The sequence below is a fragment of the Phoxinus phoxinus genome, assembly GCF_949152265.1.
Source record: "Phoxinus phoxinus genome assembly, chromosome: 13".
Classification (NCBI taxonomy): domain Eukaryota; kingdom Metazoa; phylum Chordata; class Actinopteri; order Cypriniformes; family Leuciscidae; genus Phoxinus; species Phoxinus phoxinus.
Genome location: NC_136888.1, coordinates 16,834,415 through 16,860,780, shown reverse-complemented (window position 1 = coordinate 16,860,780; position 26,366 = coordinate 16,834,415). Strand labels below are relative to the sequence as shown.

Genomic DNA, 26,366 nt, shown 5'->3' with positions numbered 1-26,366 from the left:
TATAAATACACACACATGCATGTATATATTTAATAATTTTGATTTATTTATATATAAAATAGTTATATTTATATATAATATAAACTATATAAAAATATATGTGCAGTAGCCTATATAAATGCAAATATTTCTCAAATATATACATGCATGTGTGTGTATTTATATATACAAAATAATTATACACAATACACACACATATATTATGTAAACACAAACTTTTATTTTGGATGCGATTCATCGTTTACAGCCCTACTACTAATCATGTTCATTTGTGAATGAGGGCTTATCCACTGTGTGCACTTCTCTAGATGTGATTCGCAAAAATTTGCCTACAGCTTTTATCATACATGTCACTATTACACACTATTACAGAAGTTTTACTGTTTTTTTTTGTTGTTGTTGTTGTTGATAATGCCCATAAAATGGCTTATAATAACTATCCAAATAAACCATGCAAAACCAAAAGGGAACATCGCGGACTGCAACAGTTGCTGATTGGTCAATAACGTTTTTAGGCGGGGCTTATCGAAGGGTCGATTCAGGTACAAAAGCATTGATAAATATCCCTATCATCCAGATTCACTGAATAAAGATTAAATGCAAATACTTTTTTTTCTTAATAGTTTCCCACTGAGCACAGACACGTCCAAACGACGTCATTACAACGTCTTTGTCGAACGTTCAGAAGACGTCCACTGAGTAGCCAGAATGAAAGTTTTTGCAACGTCTTTTTTAGACGTCTCTTTGACGTTCAATGTTGACGTCCAAGTGACATAAAAAGTGAACGTTCAAAAGACGTCCAATGAAGAGTCAGCTTGAACGTCTTTTCTAGACGTCTTTTGAACGTTAACTATGGACGTCCAAGTGACATAAAAAGTGAACGTTCAGAAGACGTCCACTGATGAGCCAGAATGAAAGTTTTTGCAACGTCTTTTTTAGACGTCTTTTTGACGTTCACTGTTTACGTCCAAGTGACATAAAACGTAAACGTTCAAAAGACGTCCACTGAAGAGCCAGAACGAACGTCTTTTTTAGACGTCTTTTCAACGTTAACTATGGACGTCCAAATGACATAAAAAGTAAACGTTCAGAAGACGTCCACTGAGGAGCCAGAATGAAAGTTTTTGCAACGTCTTTTTTAGACGTCTTTTTGACGTTCACTGTTTACGTCCAAGTGACATAACGTGAACGTTCAAAAGACGTCCACTTAAGAGCCAGAACGAACGTCTTTTCAACGTTAACTGTGGACGTCCAAGTGACATAAAAAGTGAATGTTCAGAAGACGTCCACTGAGGAGCCAGAATGAACGTTTTTGCAACGTCTTTTTAACGTTCACTATTGACGTACACATTGAACTTTTTAAATTATCATTATTGACGTCCAACATCTTTACAGGGTTCTAAATAAAAAAGTCATTTCAATGTCACCTACAGATGTCTAGAGGGCATTCACACAATTTGACACATTTCTTGATTTCAGATGTCACAAATCAACTATTATTTTAATAGTTAATGAGGCCTGTCTTATCCTCTAACCCTATTATCTTTATTAAACCATGTTTTGGTCATCAGACCTTCATCAGTTTACAAGGTTGGATGACCACATGGTATACAATAAAACTCACTCGAGTCATAGTGAAAGCAGTGCGCACTACTGCTTTAAAATTGTAAATAAATGACCTATCCCCACCCCTGATATGCAAATACATTTTAGTATCCTTATTGGAAATAAATGACATCTGATCTATTAAAAAGGACAAAAATATAAATAAATAGTTTGAAATGCCAATATTTTATTTTTTTACATCTTTAATGATTTAAAAAAAAAAATCTGAACAGGCTGATTACTAAAACAAATTTGAAACAATGAACAAAAAGCAAGTGAACAAAAATATATAGAATTTTCCCTTAACTACACAAAATTTCACCACCCCTGTATGCCCTCCCCCTCCCATTCTTCTCAGCGCTGAACAGGCTGATAAATAAATACAATTAATTTAATTATTTAAACGGCAAGTGAACAAAAAAATTATAATAATAGAAAATTATAGAATATTTAAACCCGTGTGCCCTCCCCCTCCCTTCCTTCCCGGCGCATGCTTTAGGTGGTCTGCGGCATGGAGCTTGATTGTAGCCTCAGTCGCATTTGCATCCCATTTCAAGACAGCCACTGCAAGAGTTGAACAAAAAAATATATACATTTTTATATATATATATAGAAAACCAGTGTTACATTGCAATGACTTCACATACAATATTTTTTATGTGAAAACAACCAGCTGAGAAGTTCCTTATTCCTCCTGTCAAATATCAACTAAGTGGCAATACTGCACAGACCCATGGTGACTGGTGTGGTATATGGCAGCATACACCTGACTGAAGATTGGTTCTGTAAACTCGCTTCGCTGTATGTTAGGAAGGTGTAAGACTGCAATATTTTTGCTAAGACTGACACTAGAATATGTTGAGGTAGTGAAAACAAGTGAGTTAGTGTTAAACTTAAATGACGTGGGAAACTGCTGTGTACCTGTAATTGCTTCAAATGTTTTGGTTGATTCTAGAGGCAGTTTTTGCTTCTTCCCCTTCCCCTTCATGTTAAAACTCGACATTAGCCGGTTGGTGAAGAGCCTGAGGAAACAAATTCACCATTTAGAAATGACACGTGTGTGGTAATCTACAGGAACTGTAGCATGGGTGAGTGCCAAGAGTAGACTAAAGAAATGTGGTTCTGTTTAATCGATTCCAGAAAGTTGACCATTTTATAGCTCCAATGACATACTTTCCTGTCCTTGCACTTGTGAAATCCCCTCCTCTTTATACCTTACACATCAAGTTTCTTTGAGGACTCATGATTGCATTTCAGATAATTAATAAGCATTTAATCTCCTCCATTGTCTCCAGCTGCACTATATGGGCGGATGACAGAGGCAACTTACATTTGTTTAACTTTTTTTTATGAAATATGGAAATGGCAGTCAATGCAGTTTTCTGAAGCTTTTTCTATTTTTCCACAGCTTTCTTGTTTCGGACAGTGGTCTAGTGAATAAAGTGTATAGTATAAGTTGGTTAAGATGCGTCACATCCTCCGTCGACCAGCAAACTGTGACAATAAATGTAACGCGTTTTGTGTTCTGCGTGTAACATGTTCCTATATGTAGGGATCTTGTTAAAAATACCTGTCTAAAATTTTATGTATTCCATCTCTCAGATCTCTCTCTCCAATTCTGCTGAGTTGAAGCACCTTTAAAGGAACACTCCGACTTTTTGGGACTTTAGCCTATTCAACTTATCCCCCAGAGTTAGATAAGTCCATACATACCTTTTTCATCTCCGTGCGTGCTATAAGTCTGTTTGACGCACCCACCGCTAGCCTAGCTTAGCACAAAGACTGGATGTAAATGGTTGCAGCTAGCATACTAATCCAAATAAGTGACAAAATAACTCTTTCCTATTTACATGTTGTGATTTGTATAGTCACAGAGTGTACAAAAAACAAAGTCACATGAGACACAGACATATTTTAACCGTATAAATACTGGGAACTATATAGACGCGCCGTGGTGAGGAGCAGAGTTCGTTCAGAGCGCGTCTCAGGTGCTGCGGTTATCACTCCGCCCAAGTAGCAGTGCTTCCCCTTCAGAGAATATAGTTCCCAGTATTTATACAGTTAAAATATGTCTGTGTCTCATGTGACTTTGTTTTTTGTACACTCTGTGACTATACAAATCACAACATGTAAATAGGAAAGAGTTATTTTGTCACTTATTTGGATTAGTATGCTAACTGCAACCATTTACATCCAGTCTTTGTGCTAAGCTAGGCTAGCGGTGGGTGCGTCAAACAGACTTATAGCACGCACGGAGATGAAAAAGGTATGTATGGATTTATCTAACTCTGGGGGATAAGTTGAATAGGCTAAAGTCCCAAAAAGTCGGAGTGTTCCTTTAAAGAGAGGGTGTAACATTCCTGACATGTTAGAAAAACAACAACCTATAACAAGTTCTGACTTATATACCACAGAATAATATTTATAAATTAAATGGTGCATAAAATTATATCACTTCTAGATTGTGCATACCAGGGAGTCAAAGGCATCTTTATCTTTGAGGCGTTCCTCCTCTCTTTTAAACTCGTCCATCGTTTCTAGCTGCTCGATGTGGGCAGACGACAGGAGAGGCTCGCTTCTCCCCAGCCTTCTCACCTCGAGGTGGATGTCAACTAGCTTTGTCAAAACTTTTTTTTGAAATTCTGAAAACAAAAAGTACCACATATGTAAAAGTCTACATGTCGGTTTAAACTGCTGACAAGAAGCCAATTAGAAAATTATGCTACCGTTATCCTTAAACAGATGTTCAAAGTTAGACCTGCTAATGCTGTATGTCCTGTTCAATTCATTTTTATAGTTTTTGATACCAGCTCTAACACTTCAGTACTTACTTGCCATGGACATTGGAAATCGTAGGTCCCTACAAGGCCCTGTACTGGCTTCATGTGCAGAGGATTGCTCTGAGAAAGACCTCCCAGAGGATCTTTGGATGGGCGTGTCATAATCTGAAAGACGAAATGTGTCTATTACATTATTGTTCGTAATATGGATATTGCTCTTGTAGCAAGTTGTGTGCCTCTGCTGTACTCAGCAGTCAGTGCAAAAAGACCAATATACTTTTAGCCATGATGATACTTGATAGAGAATAAATTAAGGTCAACCATGAAGCTAAGAATCTTAAAACCAGTTGTTAAAAATATGCACTATGACATGGCTGCTACTTTAGAACATTTACACTCTTGCCACAGTGAATTGCATTCGGAGGAATACCTTCTTTAGACAAATCGCTGTGCCTGGACTGCTTGTGTCCCATCTGGTGGCTCTGCCTGGACCCGTGGCTCTGATAATTGAATTTTAAACAATATTACTAACAGTCAATAAATTTTATTGTGGTTTATAGTGAAAACGGTAATTGTCCCATCCCTATTCCGGAGTGTTAACAACTTAGGGTTAACTAATAATTGTTGCAAACTGGTACTACCAACAAGATTAGTGCATTCCTGGAACTGGGCCTTAATGTATTTGAGATTCATAATAGTGGTTTCAATACTGACCAAAATAATTGTTATTGATTTTTTACATAATCGAGCAGCCCTAGTTTGTGCTCAAACCAAACTAGTTCCTAGTACAATTGATTTCGTTTGAGAAACAACATACGATAAAGGTTTTCTGCTTCAACATAAACTTAACTCTTTTTCTGTCTTTATTGCTTCAACCTAAAAAAGAGATAAAGAAGAATATTTCAAATTCTACAACTATTTTATATACAGAAATATACAGATCAGGGGCCGTATTAAAAAAAAAAATCTTATGACTAAAAATGTGCCAATTTAGGATAAACTCTTAAAATTAATGGCCATATCAGTCCAACATTTAAGACTTTCTAAGAGTATTTCAGCACATCTTAGCTAAGAGGACACACAGTTAATTCTCATACTGTATTTTCAGAAACTTTGGAAATATTTATTCTCTCCCCAAATTCGTCACTAATAAAACACAATAAAAAATAATTGAATGGGTAAGATTTTGTTTATAATATAAATGTTTTGCCATTTTATTAAAGTTTTCACATATAAGTCAAACAAAATTAAAATTTTAACAATAGTTCAAGCGTAATCTTTCTTTGTAAAAATATACGTTATCATCATACATATTTCAAAGGATTTGAATTGGAACAAACACTAACATCAGTTGATAATTCAACATAAAGTTACCTACTTTATTTTTGACAAAATACTATATATTTAGTCTAGTTTACAGTAAAAAATGTATAATCTATCCAAAACTATTTGTCTATTTTTGACAAATATGTTTAACGTTAGACAATTTTCGTTTTCTAGTTTTGGATAGATTATAATTTTTTTTTAGAGCATATAACGTTACATTTTAATTTGCAGTTATACGTTGCTTACAAATACATATAAAATCACGACATTTAAATATTTAAACACTCATTTTGCGGTTTTTCAGACATTATTTCATATAGCGATTAGAACAATTTAGCACATACATAAGAATAACTTACTATTCACAGCTGTATCCAATTCTCCTCGAAGTGAAAATAATCCACTTCTGAGGTCGATTTTTCCAAGATTAACATTCTTATATCGTCACAAGACGACATAAAGTACATAAATCTGATTAAATTTGATATGTTTTATCGAGCTGATGTGGACATTGACAGGTTTTCATGGATTGCCTCAGAACATTTGCTTGAAAAGCGCGTGCTCTTCACGTGTTCACATATTAACGTTAGGCCTACAATTAACGTTAGCAGATGAGAGAACGATAGACATCTCTCTTTTTATACAGATTACATAAACATAAAATATTTATATTAGTTTTGAATTCGATCATTTAAAAATAGACACTTATATTATAAAGATATATGCCTCTGTTTGCTGAGTTTTGTTTAAGATTAGACACGTGCTCCAGAAAAAAAGTTAACGGAGGGTCAGAATTATGTTTAAGCACAAAGTTTTGTTTCGACAAATTTGTAATTTTTTCTCACATTTCTTAAGTCTGTAACTTATGCAACGCCGGCGCGTTTGTCGACCCCGCGCAAAATGCCTACGTTTAAAGAAGTATTTCAAGGTATTAAGAGGCGTGACTTAATTCACTTCATCTGATGTCAACTGAATAACATATCAAATTAATGTTTTTTTTTGTACCTACCTGATTTTGTTCAATAAAAGCAGAGTCTCTGGATATCACCGTGTCTGCAGCCTCGCTTGATACCTTTCAGGTGACGTTGCGGTGTGGCGATTCTTCTTCTTTGGTTTTTTCCTCTAACGGTTGTCGCAAAATGGTCGCAAAATATGGTCGCTAACTGTTTTAGTCAGTGCGCCACAATGCCACCGTGCCACCCCCAGTTTATGAATGATCATGCTTATGCTACTGTTATTATTATGAAGAAAATAATAATTTTCATAATAATATTTTCTTAATATATTTATATATATACAGTTTTATATATTTTACAGGTCAAAAGTTTTAGATCGGTAAAAAAAAATATGTTTTTAAAATAAGTCTTTTCTGCTCACCAAGGCTGCATTTATTTTATTAAAAAAAACAATAAATAAAAAATAGATAAAAAAAATAATAATAATAATAATTAAAAAAAAAGCATCATTGTCACTTCAATGTCACATGGTCCTTCAGAAATCATTAGAATATGCTGATGAATGCTCAAAAAACATTCATTATTATTTTCAATGTTGAAAACAGTTGTGTACAATTTTTTTTTCAAAATTCTTTGATGAATAGAAAGTTCAAAAGAACAGCATTTATTTAAAATATTTTCTAACATTATAAATGTCTTTACTGTAACGTTTGATCAGTTTAACATCCTTGATGAATAGGGTTAGGTAGCCTTCCGGTTTGTAGCATGAACCTGAGCCACTGCCGCCCGCTATCATATTTATTGCACAACACTGCTGATCAGGTGCAGAGTTTGCAGTGTGTCCTAACCAAAATCGTGATGGTTTCCTCTTTCTGCATACCCTACCCCTTCCTCTATTCCTGCCACATTCTCATAACTTCTTTCTTATTATCGATAATAGCTTCCTACTTGCTGTAACTTTGTGTATAATTTTGTTGTATTTTGTGCTAGGGTTAACAACCCTAACCCTAAATTTTCCTCTTGATTCATAACAATGCTCTGTTGATCATACCTGCAACTATTACATAAACCAGTATTCATGTTTCCTCTATTATCCTGACACATTCTCATAACTTCTTTCATTATTATAGATTTAGCTTCTGATTTACTTACTTTGCGGTATATTTAAATATTTTTAAGTAGGATGGTTACCCTAACCCTAACCCTATCTCACACATATTTGCTATATTTGTTCATCCGTAAAGGATTCTGTGTCCTCCAGGACATAACTGCAGTATATGTGCTAAATCAACATTGAATTAGGAGTTTTTACAAAAACAAAAATACACATATGATCCCACTCCAACATTTTCAATATAAAACTGTAATATTTTAGGCCCTTTGTGGGCTCAACCATATGTGCAAGGTTGTAATTCTACTGAATTGTTTTTAATGCTGGAAATGTGCATGCACTGAATGTGCAAGTTTGAGCACACATTCTTCCAAAATAAATATATTTCAGAAATTTCACAGTTTCCATTTCTTAATCCATATAAATTAAAGAAATTGTAAATAATTGATTAATTCCACAGACGTCCACAAGAGTCCCTAGTCAGACTTTCAGATTTTGAACCAGTTTCGCACGTCCACAGACGTCCAAAAGAGTCCCTAGTCAGACGTTCAGATATTGAACCAGTTTTGCACGTCCACAGACGTCCAAAAGAGTCCCTAGTCAGACGTTCAGATATTGAACCAGTTTCGCACGTCCACAGACGTCCAAAAGAGTCCCTAGTCAGACGTTCAGATATTGAACCAGTTTCGCACGTCCACAGACGTCCATAGGGGGTCCTAGTTAGACGTTCAGATATTGAACCAGTTTCGCACGTCCACAGACGTCCATAGGGGGTCCTAAATAGACGTTCAGATATTGAACCAGTTTCGCACGTCCACAGACGTCCAAAAGTGTCCCAAGTCAGACGTTCAGATATTGAACCAGTTTCGCACGTCCACAGACGTCCATAGGGGGTCCTAGTCAGACGTTCAGTTTTTGAACTTGTTTTGAACGTCCACAGACATCCATAGGGTGTCCTAAATAGACGTTCAGATATTGAACCAGTTTCGCACGTCCACAGACGTCTATAGGGGGTCCTAGTCAGACGTTCAGTTTTTGAACTTGTTTTGAACGTCCACAGACATCCATAGGGGGTCCTAGTCAGACGTTCAAATTTTGAACCTGTTTTGCACGTCCACAGGACGTACAAAAGTGGTTCTGAACTGACGGACGTTATACGGAGATGATCTGAACGTCAAACAGACGTCGCGTGTTTGCTGGGTTTGTAGATTAAATATTTAGATAACCACTATACAACACAATTGTCAGATTTCAAACTAATTTTCTCCCATTTATGCTCTGGAAAGGAAAGCTACAAGATGCCCTGACCGCATCGGCTCAAATAGTGCTTTAAGCAGTGCTGTCTACCACAATAAACTCAAATACACATTGCTCTGATTGAATCAGCTCACGATAAAATCAAAATCATCGCAGAGCCAATAACAACATTCTGAAGCAACCCATAATGTAATATGTTGCATCGGGGTTGTCTAAAGGTTCCCGACACTAACCTCTATAGCCTGTGTTTTTAACCCGCACGGTGCAATTGAATAATGACTGGTTTAAATCTCCATGTCAGTTACTGGGCGAATCCTACGACCTTTTGAACAAACGGACAGAGCAACAAAACTTTTTATTTGTTGTTACTGAGGCATTGCAGCTTACCCTGAAGCTGCACAGAGAATAAACATTCAATTCATTGCATGGAAATGTGGGAAATGACCGCAGCAAGGAAGGGGGAAATAAATTTAACAACGCTCCTCCGGGGCAAAACGCTGACAGTTTGAGGGTCGGAGGGCCGCATTAATATGTATTTCCAATGATTATTGAATTATGTTTATGATATGTTTCCTGAGCCTACATAGCATTAGTGAAGCTTTATTGGTAAATCCGTTCGCTGCGCGCTCCAGTTACGGCTAATGAGGGTAATTATTGCATAGCTTAAATGTAATACTGTATTTGATTCTCATGCTCCTGAATAACCCGCGCGCTGGCACGGTGCGTCTCGCGCGCGAACAAAAGGCGCGTTGAGCCCCGGTGAGCGCGCGCTTTGCGCCCCCGGGTCCAGAGGGCAATACACTGATGCCTCAATAGGGTTAATACCCCACCGCATAAAGACGGGATTAGGGCCTAGCTTACACAACGAGGAGGAAGAAAATTGAATGTTTGGGAGAAAATATGCGGCTAATTCCATTCTGTCATCGGTGGATATTAAAGATTATTAGCTGGCACGTTCACTTATTTGTAAATCACAATGGCAGCACTGTGTAATTTGAAAAGCCAAGTGAAACAGAGCCACTCTTGTGCAAGGTAGCGTGTTAGAGTAATTCACTATAGCCTCACAAATGGTTATCGTTATCTTAACATTTTACAAGGCTGTTGAGATATAGATTTACAATAAGACATTTCTGAAAGAAAGAAAAACGTCTATACACATAGACAATGTTTTTGTGACAATACTCAAATCAAAGGCTATTGACGAATGGAAAAGAGGATTTGGAGAAGTCATTTGGATATGTTAACTTATGCAAAGCATTTACAGTGATTTACAGAAAAGAATTCAAATTAAAGTGGGACAAAAGGGAGGACTGACAAACAGATCTCCTCTGGTATCAGCCAGGCCAGGGTCTTTGGCACCTGTGGTGGATTAATGGAGACCACCACCAGTAGCAGGCTGAGGTAAAGCTCAGAGATTGAGTTTCTACTTTAAGTTGCCGTCGTCGGTCCAGGTGCTCTCCCGTAATACCTCCCAGATCCAGACAATATGTTTCTGTTTTACTGCCTCTCTTCTTTCCCCGCATCATCCGGAAGTAAAAACACCATGATCAGTTTTTGCTATCATTTAAAAAGCCAATTATTCAATTGATTTTAATTGACTATGTATTTGTAATTTTGCAATTTTGCAAAGCCTTCCCCTTGTAATATTTTAAAATGAGCTGTCAATCATCTTAATGTGTTAATGTAGCATGATGTAGTTAAAATGATACATTCACAGAAGATAAAGATATGTGGTTGCAGTGTTCTTTGCACACCTGTGCCCTCTAATGGTAAGCATGTCACAGACGCCTCATTGTTGCTGTCCATGGTATTGTCCAGCTTTTTTGTGTCATGTTAATGTCAACAACACTTATTAGGAATTATAAAAAATGTCATACTTTATATAAACAACAAACTCCAACTCAAACTGCGAGTACCAACCTGTAGCGCAAAAGTAAATACCACTTAGAGGCCTTAACGTGTCTTTGAGTCAAGAAAAGAAGGAGAAATTAAAAGAAATTGAAGTGTCACAGGACATTAAGAAGCCTGAGTTAACGCACTAATATGCTGCATTCAATTCATTTGTGACATTCGCTGTTCTGATGTTTTGATGGATTGATTCTAGGTTCCATTATGATTCTGTCACGTCCTTCAGCACCCATTTGAAATTCTTGTGATTCCTGCGTGGGCAAATGAGCTCTTTACAATGGCTCTCTGACAGGAGAGAGAGTGCAGAGAGGGATGTTTGATTCTAAGATGTGTAAATGTGTCCCTGATTCTCATCTTAACGCTCGGTTAGATAACACGCCACCGCATACGCTCCTGTCTCAGAGCGGTACCGCCAGAGGACCAGCTGCTTTTAATCAGTAATTACTGAGACTGGCTGATAGTTTCACACTAGAAATAATGATTAATAAGGCCTCATATAGAGAGAGGTTCTTTTATGCACAATGACAGGTTCTCGGCGTAAATTCTTTCGGAAATTGTGTAAAATGTAAGAAATGAACAGAGAACGGTCAGAATGGGCAGTAACAATGTTTCAAGAACTGAATAAAAAAATTAAACATTTTGACTGCCACATGCTATACTGATTATTCAAATCTTTCTCTTTGATGACAAAAAAAGGTTTTCTCTGTTTAATACATTTATTATGCATATTTTACATGCTGTATCAAAATAACTTTTATTTATTTTGTTAAATTTAGTTTTAAGGATAGCTTTGTCTTATTTTCTGTGTTTGCCACCTATTTAATCCCTAAACCCACTAAATTAAAACAACAGATATCTCTAAACTTAATTTTTTATGTCAGCGCTGCTCCGATGCACACTGTGGAAATTATATTTCACTGAATTAAAAATTACATGCAGGCCTAAAAAGATAAACACACACTATATTTTAATAAGTAAAACTGGTTGAGAAGATGCCAACTGCTTCAGTGCCATTTGAGGTTTTAGTATTTGTTTAAAGTAAAAATGGGTAAAAACTAGTGCTGTCAAATCGATTAATCGCATTTTACAAAAGTTATTGTTTACATAATATGTGTGTATATATTATTAGATTTATATACATATATATATATATAAATGTGTGTATACTGTATACACACACACACATATTATGTAAACAAGTACTTTTGTTAGATGCGATTAATCACGATTATTCGATTTGACGGCCCTGGTAAAAACAAGACCTTTTTGAAAGCACTGCTGTTGTTTCTGTGTTGAGTGAACATACTGGAAATCTCAAAAATCTTGTTGAAAAGTAGAAATAGTGAGATGTTATTGTCTCAGACATCTTCAGACATAACACTAAACACTTGTTTCACTCACAAAATATTCACATTTTACTAAAAAAAACATCATAAGCAGTATAGTAAACATTCCAAATGTTTTCGAGTGAATATTTTCTAATCTTTGTAAGTCACTGTATGTGCTCTGGTCTCGAGCTCTCAAGGCGTCTGTTGAACTGTTGCACCAGTGAATGCCTGTGTTTCAGCACTGTAGAATTCAGCTCAGGGGGTCCTACAAAAGACATACTGTAAAACCGGCACCCGCCATATGACAGCCATGACATGAACAATAAATATGGATTTCTCGCCGGCACCAGCATGGAATGAAAGATTAAATGCAAAAGAAGCCCTTTTAATCCAGTGCCAGGTTCCCTTTCTGTCCCTGCTGAAATACACAGGAAATAAACACTGCTGTCTGGCACTGTTCATGGCTCTGCCCCTGTCTAGCACTATAAATGCAACACACACACTTGGGTCCACATAGGAGGAATGTATCTATCTATCTGTCTATCTTGACATTCATTCATCCACACAGATATTTTCTCTCTGAGACATGATGACATGTAAAAAAACGAAATGGAGAATTGTGCACTTGAGGCAATCGGGAGGCTCTGACAGCCTGTCTCACTCTGAGGTTTGTTTTTGCTAGTTAAAATGTGGTTATATTACAAAGTCCCTTTTGATTTGCTGCATTACGATAGATTTTAGAGATCAAGGCTTTGAAATATATGTTGTGCCGTGAAGATGCCGGTGTGCGGACCCTCTATTGAAGAGGCCTGTCTAGGCCTGTCTGCAGAGCCACCATTTACTCTCTGTGATTGATGTCAGCTATTCAGCATGTAAGTGGTGGCTTCACACCTCTTTCGCGGCTTTTAATTTCAAATGGCCATCTCATTTTTTTTCAATCCTTTTTACTACCTCCTTTCAGTGCCTCTTGAAAGTTGAGATACATGTACAAAAAGAGGAAATAATAATGCTATAGGTGCCTTTTTGAATTACAGAGTGCCTAGAGAGCAGAGCTGAAAATGCAAGTATCCTTTCATTCAGTCATAATAGGCTAAAAGTGTTTACATAAGGGCTAAGGGCCAATCAATGTGTCAAAATTATGCTCGAAGTTAAATGGTGTAATGTATTTTTTAGTATTACAAATAAAGTAAAACTGCTCACGTATAATGTGTTTGAATTTGTATTTGTACACACGCGCACACACACACACACATATACATCAAATTGACTTTGGTTCTACCATATAGGCTATATATAGGCTATATATATATATAGGCTATATATATATACATATACTGAAATTGACTTAGCATATATATATATAATGTATATATAGTCAATTTCATATATATATATAATGTATATATATAATATATATATATCATTTATATATATATATATATATATATATATATATATATATATATATATATATATATAGGCTATATATAGTAGAACCAAAGTCAATTTCTAAAGTTAAAATAATTTCCGCATAGTTAAGCACCTTGTTCCCGTTTATTAATCATGCGATAAACATGCAATTATGACAACAAAAGGCACCCATTGAAAAGTAATTGCCGCTCGTAATAAGGCAAACTTCCACGCGTAAATGGCCCTGCATTTAAGCATTTATTCCTGTGATAACTTGTGACCATTGATAGGCCTAGATTTTAATAGCCCCTCATTGTTTCATTTGCGTGTCCTGTCAACATAGTCTAATGCGGCGGTGGTTTTCAGCCTTTTTGACTCCCAGGTCCCCCATTACAATATTCGAAGCCCGCTTCATGTGGACTAAGATATTTCTCCTCGTCCTTCTACTGTACTGGCGAATCTGCTTGTTTTCAAACGTTGTGCATAGGCTACAGAAAACAGCAGTCAATAGATTAAGTCCGTGATTTCCATTTAAAAAACGACACGGGAGGCTATAACTAAAAATGACCATATTAAGTGACAGTTAAATGAGAAATATTCAGTTTGAATGTTGCACATCTTGATTTCTTTTGGCGATTTTGGTGTTTAGCTTTCAGAATTAAATAGGCTATAGCACATTTAAATTATACAGGCCTATATTATAATATATTAGGTAAATAATAGAATACTAAAAAATTATATCAAAAGTTAGTATCCAAGTTTGCTGAGGCCCCCTGACTGAGAACCACTGATGTGTCAGGTTCATGAGAGAGTCTTCTCAATTTTTGTTCTAAAGTTATGCTTGTACATAATTAGTAGCCTAGATTTGTGTGATTCCGTAAATTGAAATCAATTTCATAAACGATGGATACAGAGTATAAACACAATATGAATGTGTTATTCATAGTTTAGATTTAGTTTAGGCTGATCAACCGTGCCATGCCACGGATACGCTTCCTGGATCTCCTCTGGTTTCCCAATAAACATTCAGACATTACAATTGCGCGATATTGGTGATAAATTGAATAGCCAGTGTAAGCAAGCAGCATCTTCCTTCATGCAAATTTCATTTGATCAGGCAATGTAATTGCAATAAGTATGTTTTAGAGCTGGAGAATAGAGCCGCTAATGGTCGTTATCTTATCACAGCGAGGGTCATATGTTCATTGAGCGCGTGCTTATTGGAGGTGTTGTAAGTTAACACGCGCGATTTCCTCCCTACCGGGAATCCGCTCGTGATGGAGTAAACACGCTAATCTGCTCAGCATTATCTCCCGTGGACAGAGCGCGACAGTCGTGTCAGACCGAGCCTTCTGCAAATAACATGCACTATTAAGCAATTTAAGATATAGTCCTTGGTAATGCAGCGGAATCCGTGGACATCAGTTCAGGGGTAAAAAGGAGAAATAAATAAATAGATGGCTATACAAAGCATTAGGGAGAGCTGTAACATTTTGTTTCAACGTCTGTAGCCTAACTCAGTGATTTTGTCTCAAACTTTGATGATATCCTACTGTTATACAAATGTATGGCTAGTTAAGAATCAGTTTCCCTAAACTGTGTAAATTGATGTCAAGTATAAAGATTTAGCACTATTTAAAACAGATATTTAATATGATAACGTGCATGTTAGTGGTATAAACAAATGTATTATTTTATGCCATCATATTGCAAATGTTGTATTTAAAACAGTAAACATTAAATTGTAAACGACTAAATACATAAAACCGAAAGTCTCACAGTTCTGTCAGATATAGAAACCATTTTGTGCATTTTCTGGGTCTAGTTTATGAAAGTAATGTTATAAGCACGTCTGCTCATTCATTTTTTTTCATAGATGAAAAGGTGGATGTTATCAGAACCTGCTGATTCAGATGATGCCTGTCATTTAGTCAATCGCAAATCAATAATAAAACATTAAATTATACTTTTATCTCAAAATTAGTTTGTCCTGCAAATAATTTATATTTTTACATAGCGACTTAAAACCTCTTCTGTCACCTGTTACAACACTTCCCGGTTTTAGAAATTTTAAAATACATTATTTGATATAGGAGTGTCTGATGTGAGAGCGAGATGTTATACATTTTTATAAAATCTAAATAAAAACGAAGCTCACCTGCTAGGACTCAGAATGTGTGTTTGCTGAAGCGAAGTCGCTATTCTTCTCATCCACACAGGAACAAACATGCATTTTACGCATAAAAAAACTTTACAGCTATATTGTATTTAAAAAAAATGTTCAAAAGTATTTTCACTTTAAAAGAGGAAATAAAACTAGACAACCATTTACAACCAAATCTGACTGTCTCTTTAAAAAAGCTGGCTGGAACTAAATTATTTGTTTCAAAAGTCAGCAAATAACTTTAATCGAATTAATTCTCAATACACAGATCGGTGGTTTTCACGCCATTGTGTGCTAACCTTAAGCCCAGCCAATCTCTTATTGGAGAAGTCATTCACAAATCCTTCAATGACGTCAGCGGGGTATAAAACGGAGCAGGAGGTTCAGCTCAGCCACAAACGAGTCACTGAATCTCTTGCGCGTGGTCACTCTTTCCAAAGGGGAAAAAACTCGAAGAATTCGCTCTTTTTGCTACTATGAGGAAAACCTGTGATTTTTAAAAGGACTACGAGAACATTTTAGTACGATTGGCACCAAGTCTCAAACTACATCTTTTCGCTTGTGATGCCCGCTGGGATGTTTAGTATCGACAGCATCTTGGCAGGGAGACCCAGCTGCAAGGACTCGGTTCTGCTCCATCGGAATGCTCCGGTTGTGTTCTCCAACTTGACGGAATCCTTGTACACAGCAGCTGGCGAATTTAATGGACTCTATTCACACACAGGACCTCCAGCTCCTAACTTACAATCGATAAATGGAACCAGGATAGGCTACAACAACTACTACTATGGACAACTTCATGTCCAGGGGCCGACTGGGCCAGCTTGCTGCGGCGCAATACCAACCCTCGGCTCGCAACAGTGTCCGTGTATTCCCACAGGTAGGCTATGTTTTTATTGTTTTCTTTTTACGTTTTGTAGCATAGGCCTATATGTATTTTTATATATATTTATTGCAGTGTAGGTTTCAGGATTAGGCTATCTTAATAAAATGCATGGTGTATTTCGCTCCTCTTCATTTTTGCAGCACATTTTAAATAAAGGGCTATTACAGCCAAGTTAGGTTTAATAGTCCGGTGTGATTAGTTCTTTCTTTTATTACAAAAGCATCAAACCTGACGAGCCTAATTGTAACATCGAACATTTTTAGTCTAAAAAAAGAACGCAATAAAGAATGTTTCTTGATAGGAACGATTTTTTTTTTTTTTTTTGCAGAACTTAACCATTTGATTACGTTTTACACAAGTCATGACTTTGACATTTTTTGTTTATGCAGTCTACTCCAAAAAATGATTTGATCTTATTTTCAGGTTACGATAGCGCCGGTTCAGTGCTTATTTCTCCAGTCCCTCATCAGATGATGTCGTACATGAACGTGGGCACCTTGTCCAGAACCGAGCTACAGCTACTCAACCAGTTACACTGTCGGCGCAAGAGAAGACACCGAACCATATTCACTGACGAGCAGCTGGAGGCACTGGAGAACCTTTTTCAAGAAACCAAATACCCTGATGTTGGCACACGAGAGCAACTGGCACGAAAAGTGCACCTACGTGAAGAGAAAGTAGAGGTGAGTGACAGTTTTTTTTTTTTTTTTTTAAATAGTTGACACTTAAAATGAAAGTTAACTTGTTTTGCAGCCTATACAAAATGTAGACATTATTTCCGAGGGTAAAAAACACTGTTAAAACACTTTCATGATTTTCATGTTTTTTTTTTTTTGTCAAACCATCCTAATTTATGTGGTTCAGATAATGTAGTATTTTGAGTTTCTGTTGATTGAAACAATCTCCTTTATTGTATCAACTCAAAATTTAATGTCAAAGAACTCTAAATTGTAAGTTAAACCAACAACTTTTTTTTTTTTTTTTTTTTTTACAGTGTAATAATATGGACACACTGCGTAGCCTATATAACCTATTTAATTTAAAATAATAATTGTGGAGCTGCCTGTAGCCTAATTTCACACTGCCATCACAAATAAGACAGCGTGGACATTCTACAGCATTCCATAAAAAAGGCCACACAATAGTTAATACAAATGGGATGTTAGGAAGACAAATACAGCCTTTAAAATGTTATTCCATTTATTTCTTCAATTTTTTTAAATATATTTTTACATAGCCTATATATTTTTAAAAACGTGTTTGTTTAAAAAAAGTAGACTAACACGTAGTAGAAATCAGTGCAATTGTGACAAGTTCTATAAATAGCCTATATAAAAAATTAAAACACTCGAACACTTTTTTAGTAACAACTAAAGATAGCCTACATTTGAGTTTAGTCAGAATGCGCTTAGAAGAAGTGTTCGCTTGAGGAGTAGCATAATCAGTGAAAATCAGTCAACCACTGTAATTTATCGCTTTATTACAGATGCACAAAATCGTTTAGTGTTTTGTCTGTAACGCATTTAAGATTATTCTAGATTCTAGATAATTCTAGTTTGCGGTGCCAGGGGCGCCAAAGTCTATTAGGGTTGTGTGAGACGAACCTCAATGAAAATTACTGACAGAAATTCCTCGACCCCCTGAAAGCCAGTGAATAATTCTCACACTGCATAAAACAAACTCGAGATTTCAAATGATATCTGTATAATCTTTGTTTTTTTTATATTCTTGAAATTAAGCATTTTACCAATTTTCTTCGCTTAGGTTTGGTTCAAAAACAGACGAGCAAAATGGAGAAGACAGAAAAGGTCTTCGTCAGAGGAATCAGAAAACTCTCAGAAATGGAACAAATCCACGAAAACAACCACAGAGAAAATCGAGGAAGGCAAAAGTGACGTGGATTCTGACAGCTGATAAATAGAATATGAAACCGGAAAATCTTGCACAAAATACGATTCGGACTTTATGTACATATTGTAAAGTACCATGTGAGTAGGAGTGAAATGTGTTGTCATGCTGTTGCACAGATGTATAGTAAATGTTACCTTTAACAATGATATTGTTATTTATATTAATTTAAAATTACACAGACAAAATAACGTGGATTCTGGCCATATAATTGCCTACCTGATATACTGAAATCGTTTTTGAAGTCTTGTCGTAGATATACCAAAATAAAATGTTCTGGAATGGGCTGTAACTGTACGATGGCAGGACGATAAAGTTTGAAATTGATTAAATCAGGGTTTTACGCCTGAAAACAAAAAAGAACATAAGCAACTATTAAAGTAATATCTAAACAAAATGTTTGATTTTTCGTATTTATTTAAAATGTTGCAAATATTCTCAAGCATTTCAATTCACCAAGTACTCTTAGGGTTTGCTGATTATCAGCATTTGTTAAACGAGGGATTTTCTAATTTAGATATTTATGCTATAATAACATTTTCATAAGTAGGCGCGAGAGACCTTATCACAGTAATTAAATCTTTATGCTTGTGGATAATGAAAATATATTTGAGCACACTGATTGTGAACAAGCTTATTAGAAATTAGAACTTGACATGGAGATGTCACAGGATGTCTCATTTTTATCACTTTTGATAAGTCAAATCATTAGCCGACAAACGGTCTGAATGGATTGTCATCAACAAGCTGATGACCTAATAATCATCAGAATGACATGAAGTAGGATTTTGAATGGTGTAAAAAGCACGAAAACCACCTGTTCTTTATTTTTTAATTAACCAGTTTGCCTGAATGTATTCAAACGTAGCAAAGCAAACAGAATCACATAGCCTACTGTTTAATGATTAATTTTTTTAAGCGAATTTCCTGGGTATTTATATGTAAGCTATCCCTATTTATAACTTTGCCGAAAAAAAAAAATCAAACGGTGAAAAGAACCTCAAACGCGACATCTCTGAGAAATACACCGACAACATTCATTGGCCACGTATCATGCTTCTGGTGTTTTGACGCAGTCCTGCGTTTATTCAATGTTGTGTTGTCACTTTGTTCACACTGCACTCAATAGGCCTAAACATATTTTCTTCTTATAGTCACTTGAACACATCGAAGTCAATTTAAGTCACCTAATTTAAGCTGGAATTAGAACTGTGATAGTGTTATTTTGTTTCTTAAACAAGCTCATAAAATGTTTAAGATGTCTGCCATATGCAGATTTGTTTTGTTTTTAGCATATGCAAGATTGTTACATATAAGGGTTTATTAAACATCTCTCACTCCTGTCCAATGACACTTGCCATTTACATGTTAAATTCCAGGTCAATTTTATAATAACAATAATTAAGTATTATATTATATTTGCCACTATTAAAATGAATTAGCCTGCCCCTAAAACAAGCTAACGATTTCCATGAAATAGTCCAAATACATTAACCGTACAAACATTTCAGTTTCTGTGTTATCTCCTGCTAATGGACCATAACATCTATCCACACAAGGGTGTGCAAGAGAAATGATATGAAAACTGCAAATACAGATGTGCGTGTTTGCCTGTGTGTGTAAGGAATGGACATGGATACTGCATACATATTTAAAAGAATAATTACAGCTTAGTTTGTTTTGAAGGTATAAGCTACTTAATTATGATTTGTGACGTTGGCAACATGCCAGTGTCTTGCCTGTAAGAGCACTCTTTTTGGATTATATTGACAATTTTCTCTTGACGAAACGCAGATCTTGAGTCTTGAAGGGCAACAGTGTGAGCCGAATATTTATTTGTGTTTATGTGCTTATGCATTTGGGCTATTTATCATCAAAAATAAACATCCATACCCAGTCCGTAAGTATATTGACTCAGGACAGCATGTTTTTCCAGACATGAAGCTGATTAAGTGTGATATTTTTTACTAAACACTCCAGCAATCGAAGACATTGGTAGTTTCTTGACAATTTGTTATTCCTTCACAGTAAATAGTTAGTTGAGTGATTTTAAATCACAGTCTGCTCCTCTTGTGTACCTTCGGTCTTCTGTTTTTTTTCTTCTTCTTTTTTAAACAGCACACTATTCGAAAGAATAATACTTTTAAACGTCTTCGGTGGCTATTTAAAAACAGATTAAAGGAGTGTAGTGCAGGTACTTAAAGATTTGGCAATAACACAAACCAAGAAACAAAACATGTTGCACTAATAATCCTTCACATGTCTAGTGTGATTTATAAAGTGTTTCTTCACTGAGTGCCAGTGAGATATACAAAGCACAGGACTGAGTCCATTAATCTCTGTTTTTTCGTGTGTGTGTGTGTGTGTGTGTGTGTGTACAGCCTCCTTTCAGGCTGTAATTTAGTATTTCAAAAATTTTATAAACACTTTGTTTTGTTTTTTTTCAAACCATTATTTCTTTGACCTTTTTATGCATAGTTCCCGGGACTTGGAAAAACATAGGTGGAGTCCAAGAAAAATTAAGCAGCGAGTCAAGTCCAGAAGCAGATAAATCTTTAGTCGTGTGCTTGTTTTCTAAGAAATACTGCATTTTGCTTCATATTCTCGGTCGTGCATAAGCTGTTCTTTTTCTCGACATCTCGCTCTTCCATAATTAAAATCATTACGCTTCTTGATCTAATAAATGCAGATGCTTTCATTAAGAAAATGGCAGATGTTCTCAATTTTGATCACTGCAAAAAGGTATTAATTGAATTAGATTGTGTGCTCTGATTTACCTTTTCTTCGGAGAGATGTGGCCACATGATTGACAGCTTTTGGGTGGATTCCCCCATCTAAATATAGTAACGGGTGTTGGCCATCCTCTGTGGTGCGTTTCGAGAAACATATAAAATGGCGCAGGAAGGACTCTGAACGAAAGAAAGACAAATAATACATATTTTTACCACCATAAACATTTTCCTATATCATTACCGTATTTCAGTGGGATGGCATGTGGTTTGGTACTCTGCAAAACCCTAGAATGCCCTACAATGCGACATGTTTTTAAAATGATAAGTTCAAGAAACAAGTATACTGTAAAAAGTGTTCAGTTCACTTACTTAATTTTTTTTTTAGTAAACCCGTTGCCTTAAATTATAAGTAAATAAACTTAAAGCTTAATAAAAAAAATTAAGTTATGTGAACCTGATAATTCCACAATACTTTTTTTTTGATTAAGCATGAAGTTTATTTACTTAATAAATTTAAGGCAACGGGTTTCCTCAACTTTTTCAAGTTAGGTCAACTGATCACTTTTTACATTGCTTTATAGTGAGCTTAGCACCTTTATAGGTTTTAGCAATTGTGGCCCTTCATTCTGTGTGTAATTACTAGGCCTGTCACCACATTCATTCCAGCACGCTAGCTACCAACTGCCTTCTGTTAGCGTCCCTCCCCACCGAAACCACACGGCCGCTGAAAAGCAAGTGGGACCCCAGGTCAGGACCGCCAGCTAGCAGCAAACACTTATCTCTCCGAGGTAAATCAGGTAATCATATACTAAAGCCAATTTTTCTTTCGCTTTACAAGGCTCGGATAACATCTTTATGTTCTCGGGGCCCTCAAGGTCCAGCTCTTTAGAGAAGGCATAACCGTTTCCCTCTCACGCGTCCTGCCAAAACAAACAAACACGAGCAATATGAATGAGCTGTATCTATGGAGAATGCATGCATGAGTGTGTGTACATTCATAAGGGTGTGGAAGTGCTGGGAAATCAGGAAGGGCCCATCATACGGCACTGCCCTGGCTTCAGTGCTGATTAGCGGTGTGGGCTAACCTCAGTCTTCCAGCGGGGTCTGCCTCTGGTGTGGGGTGAGCAGGACACCCGCCTGTGGGTTAGTGGGAGGAGTGCACACTTTTGACCCGCTGCGAAACGTTTGGCCCTGGTTTCAGAACGGCCCCCGGGGAATCGCAGGAACAGGCACAGGGCAGGTTCGCATGCAGCACACACAGCTTACGACACTCTCCAGATAGTTTAAGACCTTTAATGCACTCGCAAGGACGCTCAGATTAGAGTGCGTGTTATTCCGCAACCTTCAGGGCAGTTCACTCCCTCAAAAGCATGCCACAAATGACAGGCTGTTGCTGAGACCCAACAGGGAAGTCGTTGTTTTGTGACCTCATAATGCGCCCTTTGCCGTCCACTTGGTGAGAGCTGAAAGTAAATAAAACAATGTGGGGATTAATGGCGGAATGTTTCAAGCGCTTTACTCGTCCGTGACAGGCGAAATCGCAGGCGTTTACAGGAGATAAATCAGAATTATTTGTATCAACAACACAGGCAGCTTGGATTCTGAATGATAGATCATATCTGAAAATGAAAAGCTAAGCTTAGGTTTAAAATGTCATTTTCAGTGATGTGAAAAAAATTAAACAAGGCAAAACCAAATGTGCTGTTTGCGGTATTAAAGAGGTATGTCCTAGTACAGTATAAACATATTGGAAGACAATTGATTGAAGGAATGATTTCCTAGCGTTGTTCTTTCCGGACAGAAAATTACATGGCGCATATCATTTTACATCTGAAAAGAATGGCAGTTTCAGAGGACAATTCCTGTATATAATAAAACATAAGAATATGTGCCTTGAATACAAGGGATATATAATTTTCTAACTTTAGTTTTCAAGCCGCAAGGAATTTAAACAAGTATATCAAGAACCGTTTGAAATAACATGAGGAAACATGAATTTAGCAGAAAACCCAAAGGCACAATGATGTACGACACTCTGATAGATGAAGCGCAAACAAAGATTTAAAGCAAAGCATTTTCACAACAAATGAATTATCAATAAATCACAATGACAGATTTACATTACCGTGACAAATGAACTGCTCTGTAAGCGTTTTGCTAACTTTTTCGGTGCTTTTCCCAGACACTATCCTATAATAAAACCAAGAAAAGCAATATGTTATCTATCAAAAGCAATTTGTTCTCTTACATGCATGGGGTATTAAAACCAGAAGATTAGTTCCACAAGATCTGCAAAACAAATAAAATGTGTAATGAAAATAATAGCTAATTTTGCAGATCACGCGTCACCATTTCAATGAAAGAGAGCATTGATTTAAAGTTCAGTGGGGTACGATTCAAAACATTCAATCAACACATCTCAAAGCCTAGCATAATTATGAACACATTTAAACTGGACTTTTCAGATTTAAAATGCTTAGGGGTCCCAATCTGCCCTCTAGTGGACACATAGGATGCAGGTAGCCTACATTAGTGAAATAAATACATAACGATTGCATATTTAATAATACTAAGGCTGTATATAAATTAATAAAATAATTTAAATTAATTTCATGACTTCCAACCAGTCATTAGACAGCCGAATTAGACAATAAAAAGAAAAAACTTAATAAATGTGTTAAATTATTGTATTAAATTGACATCTTGTAGGCAACTATGACAGCCTTAAAAAATAATTTTGTGAAATTTTCTTACATTTTCCACACACCCCCTTGCGGCTGTCTGGGAGGTTCCCAAACCCCTCAGTCCCCTATAATCAAACTGTGATATGTTAGCTGCACAACAGCAGCTTTATCTAATAAAAAAATCATTTGTTTTTTGAAATACAAACTGCCCAGGTATTCTGCGCACCGTAATTATCCTATGATTAAAGAAGCCCGGTGATGATGATTATCATCTGAGGAGGCCAATTACAAAAAGTGATATTACAGTGAACGATTACAATGAAACAAAACACCAGGAGGCCGAGATAGTGTCCGCGCTCCCTCCCCCCCCAAATCCTGCTATTTCCCCCAATTAATTCCCTGACAGACGATATCCACCATGCACCGTACTTTCCACAAAACATATCTTAGGTTAAACATGCAATCAAAGCACCAGCGCCACGAGAGAAGGATAGACCTCTCTTGGCAGCCTTACCCAGAATCCCTTCAGTCATAACAAATCTGCCCCGTGGCCGCTGATGGACAGCTGGTTTACAGCCAATGTCAGGCATTAACAGATTTGATCCGTATTCGAAAAAGGAGGCCTGAGCCGCCGAGGAGTGGTGGGTGGCGGGCGTCTCACGCCAGGGCCTCTGCGTGATTCATGGCCCGGAGAGGGTTTCCACTCTCACATCCACAAGTGTGCTCGCTTTATTTCGTTCTCTTTCTCTGTAGCATCAATAAACATTATATGCTGTAAATACACACATTATTTATGCATTACGCACACATTAAAAGAATCAAGTGTAGGCTACAGATAAAAAGCAGGCGGTTATCCACTTAGTATGCAGAACCGAATGTGAGCGCGCATTCACTTTTTGTGTTTAACCGAGTCTGTGGGTGGGATTCGGTGCGGATGGCTTTACACTTCTCTTCGCTGAATTTAACACACATAATCTGAGGCTCGCGAGGGCCCCGTAGCAGAAGCGGGAAGCTCTCATTAAAGAACCCGTGTGATGTTTTATGAACTATGAAATTCACTTAAGACCCAAGGGGGAAAAAGAACTGCAGTGGAGTAAATATTTATCAGCTTTATGGGTTGACTCGAGCGGGAGGGTCAGGAGAGCGGGCTGAAGGGATGAATCCGAGGATAAGAGAGAGAGAGGGAGTGAAAGAGAAAGCGATACACCCAGCGGTTCTCAAACTGCTCTGATTACAGTCTCACTCTCTTGACCCCGCGAAGGCAACGGTGTTGGCAGCTCCCGCAAACTAATCTTCCGTTGCTAAGTGAGTAATTGAATGTGAGAGCTTATGTATTTTTGTAATGAGCTGACAGCATATTTCCACTCTCTGCCCAAAAGGTTACTCTAATCAACATGGTCACGCTGTTTCTCTCAGAGTGACAGTGCCGCGCCAACAACATGACAAAGCGTCCAGCCGCGCAGATGTCGGCCGTGAGAGACCCGTCTGTTCCCTGGCAAAGTGTGGACCATTGGCGCGGAATCAATGTCAGCGCGCAGTATTTTTCTCGCGACACAAATTAATAGTTTGTCTTCATTCCTGTCTGAGTGGAGCACGTGTGGAGTCAGGAATAGTGGGGTTTGTTATGTAGCAGCCACGGAAGGCACAACGGCACTTTTCTGGTCCCAAAAATAGCCAATCAAATGGCAACTCAAAAATAGGCTACACTGATAAAAATGATTATTTGGTGAAGTAAATACTACAGGAAAAAACAAATGTAATTTCTAGACTACATGGAAAGTTAGTTCAGGCAAGAATAAAAAACAAAGTACCCTAACTTCTATATTAGCCTACTCAATTCAAGTTTGTAGAAATTAAAGTGTAAATAAAAACGTTATAAAATTAAGTAAACCCTACTCAACTTTTCTGATACTGGTGTTCCCATCATGCACTGGGGCATGAATAATTAGTAAGGATTATAATTATAATGAATAATTATAATTCGCTGTTTTCCGGTTGCATTTACACTGTTTTATCATTGCTTTTGTTGTTAGCTTGGGTTAGGGTTAACCTAGGTTAGTAACTTGGCCATTTTGCGACATACACTTCATTTTCTACTCAAAATGACACATTCATACTTAAAAACGATCCATCGGATGCTACTGTTATTGTAGCTACCAAATATTGAGCTCTCCGTGTTTGCAGTGCATACCGCGTTACTTCTGTTATGTTAAATTTTTACTTTTATTTTCAGTGTATATATATATTTATTGCATTATAATTGGTGTAAAACTGAAGTAAAAATTATCAAATAGGCTATACAGTAGCCTAT

General features: G+C 36.8%; 2 protein-coding genes and 1 long non-coding RNA gene across 7 annotated transcripts; 1 reads left to right on the top strand and 2 right to left on the bottom strand.

Moving 5' to 3' along the window:
* Positions 1–1,778: 1,778 nt before the first annotated feature.
* Positions 1,779–6,972, bottom strand: LOC307009220 (uncharacterized protein). Of its 4 annotated transcripts, XM_079632823.1 has the most exons (7): positions 6,721–6,962; positions 5,236–5,261; positions 4,816–4,885; positions 4,437–4,550; positions 4,078–4,247; positions 2,527–2,627; positions 1,779–2,169 (listed from the first exon to the last, which is right to left on the bottom strand). In XM_079632823.1, exons 3-6 carry the CDS (start codon positions 4,856–4,858, stop codon positions 2,595–2,597), a joined length of 360 nt encoding a protein of 119 aa, XP_079488949.1. In that variant the 5' UTR covers positions 4,859–4,885; positions 5,236–5,261; positions 6,721–6,962; the 3' UTR covers positions 1,779–2,169; positions 2,527–2,594. The 4 variants fall into 4 exon arrangements, 3 of the variants coding, with proteins under 3 accessions (XP_079488949.1, XP_079488948.1, XP_079488950.1); XM_079632822.1 differs by lacking the exon at positions 5,236–5,261 and having other exon boundaries at positions 6,721–6,959; XM_079632824.1 differs by lacking the exons at positions 5,236–5,261; positions 6,721–6,962 and adding an exon at positions 6,071–6,676.
* Positions 6,973–16,209: 9,237 nt separating this feature from the next.
* Positions 16,210–19,227, top strand: gsc (goosecoid). The gene is made up of 3 exons (XM_079633276.1): positions 16,210–16,725; positions 17,155–17,414; positions 18,496–19,227. Exons 1-3 carry the CDS (start codon positions 16,410–16,412, stop codon positions 18,643–18,645), a joined length of 726 nt encoding a protein of 241 aa, XP_079489402.1. The 5' UTR covers positions 16,210–16,409; the 3' UTR covers positions 18,646–19,227.
* Positions 19,228–21,416: 2,189 nt separating this feature from the next.
* On the bottom strand, positions 21,417–23,561 carry LOC307009482. 2 transcript variants are annotated; one of them, XR_013800049.1, is made up of 3 exons: positions 23,497–23,561; positions 22,457–22,834; positions 21,417–21,548 (listed from the first exon to the last, which is right to left on the bottom strand). It is a non-coding gene; the product is annotated as an uncharacterized lncRNA (long non-coding RNA). The 2 variants fall into 2 exon arrangements; XR_013800050.1 differs by lacking the exon at positions 21,417–21,548 and adding an exon at positions 22,191–22,291 and having other exon boundaries at positions 23,497–23,539.
* Between the last annotated feature and the right edge of the window lie 2,805 nt (positions 23,562–26,366).

Excerpts from the sequence above, each read along its gene's own strand:
- gsc (XM_079633276.1), top strand. The coding sequence starts at position 16,410 with ATGCCCGCTGGGATGTTTAGTATCGACAGCATCTTGGCAGGGAGACCC. Across the intron at positions 16,726-17,154 it reads GTGTCCGTGTATTCCCACAG|GTTACGATAGCGCCGGTTCA; the intron begins GTAGGCTATGTT and ends TCTTATTTTCAG. Across the intron at positions 17,415-18,495 it reads TACGTGAAGAGAAAGTAGAG|GTTTGGTTCAAAAACAGACG; the intron begins GTGAGTGACAGT and ends TTCTTCGCTTAG.
- LOC307009220 (XM_079632823.1), bottom strand. The coding sequence starts at position 4,858 with ATGGGACACAAGCAGTCCAGGCACAGCGATTTGTCTAAAGAAG. Across the intron at positions 4,551-4,815 it reads CAGCGATTTGTCTAAAGAAG|ATTATGACACGCCCATCCAA; the intron begins GTATTCCTCCGA and ends TTCGTCTTTCAG. Across the intron at positions 4,248-4,436 it reads ATTTCCAATGTCCATGGCAA|AATTTCAAAAAAAAGTTTTG; the intron begins GTAAGTACTGAA and ends TTTTGTTTTCAG.